This window comes from Dipodomys spectabilis, unplaced genomic scaffold (genome assembly GCF_019054845.1).
Source record: "Dipodomys spectabilis isolate Male_0828 unplaced genomic scaffold, ASM1905484v1 ptg000511l, whole genome shotgun sequence".
Lineage (NCBI taxonomy): Eukaryota > Metazoa > Chordata > Mammalia > Rodentia > Heteromyidae > Dipodomys > Dipodomys spectabilis.
The window spans coordinates 968,903-972,611 of NW_024871188.1; the positions used below are offsets into that span (position 1 = coordinate 968,903).

The 3,709-nt window shown below is 67.4% G+C and overlaps 1 protein-coding gene across 1 annotated transcript; it reads left to right on the forward strand.

Moving 5' to 3' along the window:
- The first annotated feature begins 211 nt into the window (after window positions 1-211).
- Gadd45b (growth arrest and DNA damage inducible beta) lies at window positions 212-2,382 on the forward strand. Its single transcript, XM_042669863.1, has 4 exons — window positions 212-495; window positions 629-730; window positions 1,093-1,315; window positions 1,582-2,382. Exons 1-4 carry the CDS (start codon window positions 452-454, stop codon window positions 1,693-1,695), a joined length of 483 nt encoding a protein of 160 aa, XP_042525797.1. The 5' UTR covers window positions 212-451; the 3' UTR covers window positions 1,696-2,382.
- Window positions 2,383-3,709: the final 1,327 nt, after the last annotated feature.

Below are 3,709 nucleotides of genomic sequence, written 5' to 3' on the forward strand. Positions count from 1 at the left end.
CGACTTTCGCCCCCACGTGGGACACCCTCGCTCGGCGCTCCACCCACTCTCTGCCGTCGGCCAATCATGGCGCTAGCTGCCCTAGCCTTTGTTTTTCCACCAATGAGAGGGCGGGAGTGTCTCAGCGCAGCCACGCCCCCTCCCGCCGGCGGGGCTCGTCTATAAAAGGCGGTGGCTGGGCGGCCGGGAGCTCAGTTCGCCGAAGCTCGGGACGCCGCCGTCTCTCTCGCGTCCTCTGGATTATTCATTTCACTGCAGGACTTTGCAATTGCTTTTTCCGCTTTTTCTTTTCTTTCCCCTTTTCGGGGAAAAGACTTCGCTGTCACTTGGAAGAGTCTCGAACGGTTCCGGTTGCTCGAGAAGTTTTGGGATTTTTTTTGGCTCGCATTTTTATTTTCTTGATTTTGGTTTGATTGCAAATTCTGCTTGGGAACTTGGTCGTGGGGCTAATATGACTCTGGAAGAGGTCGTGGCGTGCGACAACGCGGCGCAGAAGTGAGTAGCCGGGGTGTGGGACGGGCGGGCGGGCGGACGGAGGGACGGACGGCAGGGACGGCAGGCGGGCGCCCGGCGTCCCGCCCTGGATGGAGGCTGACCCCTTCCTTGTCCCCCTCCGCCCTGGTCGCAGGATGCAGACGGTGACCGCGGCGGTGGAGGAGCTGCTGGTGGCCGCGCAGCGCCACGATCGCCTCACCGTGGGGGTGTACGAGTCGGCCAAGCTGATGAATGTGTGAGTCAGAACCCCCTGCTCCCCCGGGGTGGGGGCGACCCTTCGCAAGCATGTGCGTGACCCTCCCCACAGGCAGCTGCGGGAGGGGGGGGATCCCCAGCTCCAGGCGGGAGGGCCGCAGCATCTTGACCCCTGCCTGCATACACGGGCTGCCGGCCCTCCGTCTTTTTAAGGTCCCCCCCCCACATGCCCCCATTGCTTTGAACCCCTGCACCCTTCCCACCCCCATTTCCCCACACTTTTGCTTTGCAACCCTCTCCCTCCCCCCTCCCCCCCCCATACAGACAGGCACACGCCCAGTGCATGGGTGGAGGTCCCTCTCTGGACCCCACCTGACCTGACCTCCCCCTCTCCCCCCCCAGGGACCCCGACAGCGTGGTGTTGTGCCTCTTGGCCATCGACGAGGAGGAAGAGGATGACATCGCCCTGCAGATCCACTTCACGCTCATCCAGTCCTTCTGCTGCGACAACGACATCGACATCGTGAGGGTGTCGGGCATGCAGCGGCTGGCCGAGCTGCTGGGCGAGCCCACCGAACCCCAGGGCACGGCCGAGGCCCGGGACCTGCACTGCCTCCTGGTCACGGTGAGTCGGCCGGCCCTCCGGCCCCGCCCTGCCCGGGCACCTGGGCTCCGTGTTTTGTCAGCCAGGTCCCCCAGGCCGGCCAGCACCAGCTCAGCGCCCAGCCATGCCCGGCATGCCCCGTGGGCAGGGCCTGGCCGGGGCCTCAGCGCCCCGGCCAGATATTTTGAGCCTGCCCCCCCCCCAACGCCAGGGGGAGGCCCCCCCCCCGGGGAAAGGAGGCTCCCCCACACCCACTGAACCCTTCCTTCCCTTCTGCCTCCGCCCAGAACCCGCACGCGGACGCCTGGAAGAGCCACGGCTTGGTGGAGGTGGCCAGTTACTGCGAAGAGAGTCGGGGGAACAACCAGTGGGTCCCCTACATCTCGCTCCGGGAACGCTGAGGCGCCCCCCGGGCCGGCGTCCGAGGAGATCTGCCAAAAACGAGACCAAACAAGACCCAAATACCTATTGGACCCCCCTCTCCCCTCCCAGAAGAGGCCTCCCCCCAAAGCCACCCGTGAGAGCACTTGGGAGGGGGAGAGCCGAGTCTTTGAGACGGTGGAGGAGGAGGAGGAGGAGGAGGAGCAGCAGCAGCCAGTGGTGGCCAGCCAGGAGCAAGCCACAGATGGCCACCAAGAGAGAAAGCAAGAGAGAGAAGAGGGGGACGACCCCCGGGCCAGTGGAAGAAGGGGGACCCCCCCCCCCGAGCCCAGAGGCGGACGGATGGACAGACAGAAGGGGTGGGGGGCAGCGGCACCCCCGCTCCCCATCGCTGAGGGTCCGGACTCTACACGGCGAGCCGGGCTGATGGACTTGGCTGAGCCGGGGGTGGTGACCCCGGTCAGCGCTGACCCTGGGGGGAGGGCAGGCGGCAGGACTGGGGATGTCCCGGTAGCCACGCACCCCCCACCCCCCCGGGCCGCCCCCAGACTCACGCCGGACCCCAGTCCAGCCGACGATCTACAGGATTTTGTTGTTTTCTTTGCACTTTGCCGCGCAGCGACGGCGGGTTGTTGTTTTATTGTTATTGCTGTTGTTGTTGTTGTTATTTCTCCGATGACGAGCCTTGTAATAAACTTGTAACCCACGTCTGGGCTCCTGTGCGCTCTGGGCCTTGGGGGGATGGGGTCCCCGTCCTTCGCACAGCCTCGCCGCCACCTCCACCCCCCTCGGAGGAAGTGTGGCTCAAGCCCCTTATTAGCACCTCGGGCTGCAGCCGGCGCCGCCACCCCAACAAATCCCTGCCTCCCCCCGCCCCCCGCTTTCTGCTGCCCCATAGCAATTAACAGACCGGTTTATTACGAAACCTGGCCGCCCAGCCACCGCTGCTGCCGGCCGCGCCGGAGCCAGACTCGGGCTCCGGGCTCCCTGCCGCCGGGCGGGGCGGGGGCGGGGGGCGGGGGGCGGGCGCCCCCCCCCCCCCCGCCGCGGCCCCGGGCCCCGCCGCGGCCCGGGCGCAGAGAGGTCACGCGGGCACCCGGGACCACACAGCGCGGGGGGGGGGGGGGGGGGCCGCCCGGGAGCCCCCGCCAGCAGCTCTTTAATTCGCACTAATTTCTTTTTAAGTTTTTCCCGTTTTTTTTCTCAAACTAAAATCAGCATAAATAATAAAGGAAGGAAGGAAAGAAGGAAGGAATGAATGACAGCGCCGGGCTTGGCACCGGCCGCGTTTCGCTCTGAACCGAAACTGGGAGCCGCGCCGGCCGCCGCCGCCACCGCCCGGGTCCCCAGCGCGGGCGCCGCCCCGCCCTGCCCCGCCCCGCCCCGCCCCGTCCCGGCGCCCCGGCGCCACGCCCCTCCGCCCGAGCCACGCCCCGCTGGGATAGAGCCACGCCCCCTGCTCCCCTGCGCCACGCCCCCTCTACCCCGTGCCACGCCCCCTCTACCCCGTGCCACGCCCCCGCTGGGGCAGAGCCACGCCCCCCGCGACCTTTCCACTCACCCGGCCCGCGTGGGCGTGGAGGAAACCCCCGGAGCACTGTGGGGGGGAATCCCCGAGGGGGCGTGGCTCCGGGGAGCCCCGCGCGGGGGAGGGGGAGGGGAGTCCCCGCGGGATGGGGGCGGGGAGCCTGGGAAGGAGGGGGCGGGGCGGGTCCAGGTGCCTGTGGAGAGGGGGAGGGAGGACTCGGGAGTAGGACAGGGGGGCAGAGGTCAAGGGCAGGGGAATCAGTGGGGTGCAGGCTTTTGTTTGGGGGGGGCTATGAAATGTAAGGAGAGCCGAGAGGGGAAGATGGAGAATTAGATGCAGAGAACCCCCTTCCCCTCCCCCAGAGAGATTGAGGGGAAGGGGGTCTCAGAGATGGAGCTGGTTGAGGGGCATGGGGTGCAGAGGGGATCCAGTCCTGGCTGATGAGGGGAGGGGCGGCTGGGTGTTAAACCCCCAGGGGTGGGGGCGGAGAAGAGGACTGGGGGGAG

What these genes read in the sequence shown, in the direction of transcription:
- Gadd45b (XM_042669863.1), top strand. Translation starts at nt 452, where the DNA reads ATGACTCTGGAAGAGGTCGTGGCGTGCGACAACGCGGCGCAGAA. An exon ending in TCGGCCAAGCTGATGAATGT is followed by an intron (nt 731 to 1,092) that starts GTGAGTCAGAAC and finishes CTCCCCCCCCAG; the next exon opens with GGACCCCGACAGCGTGGTGT. An exon ending in TGCACTGCCTCCTGGTCACG is followed by an intron (nt 1,316 to 1,581) that starts GTGAGTCGGCCG and finishes GCCTCCGCCCAG; the next exon opens with AACCCGCACGCGGACGCCTG.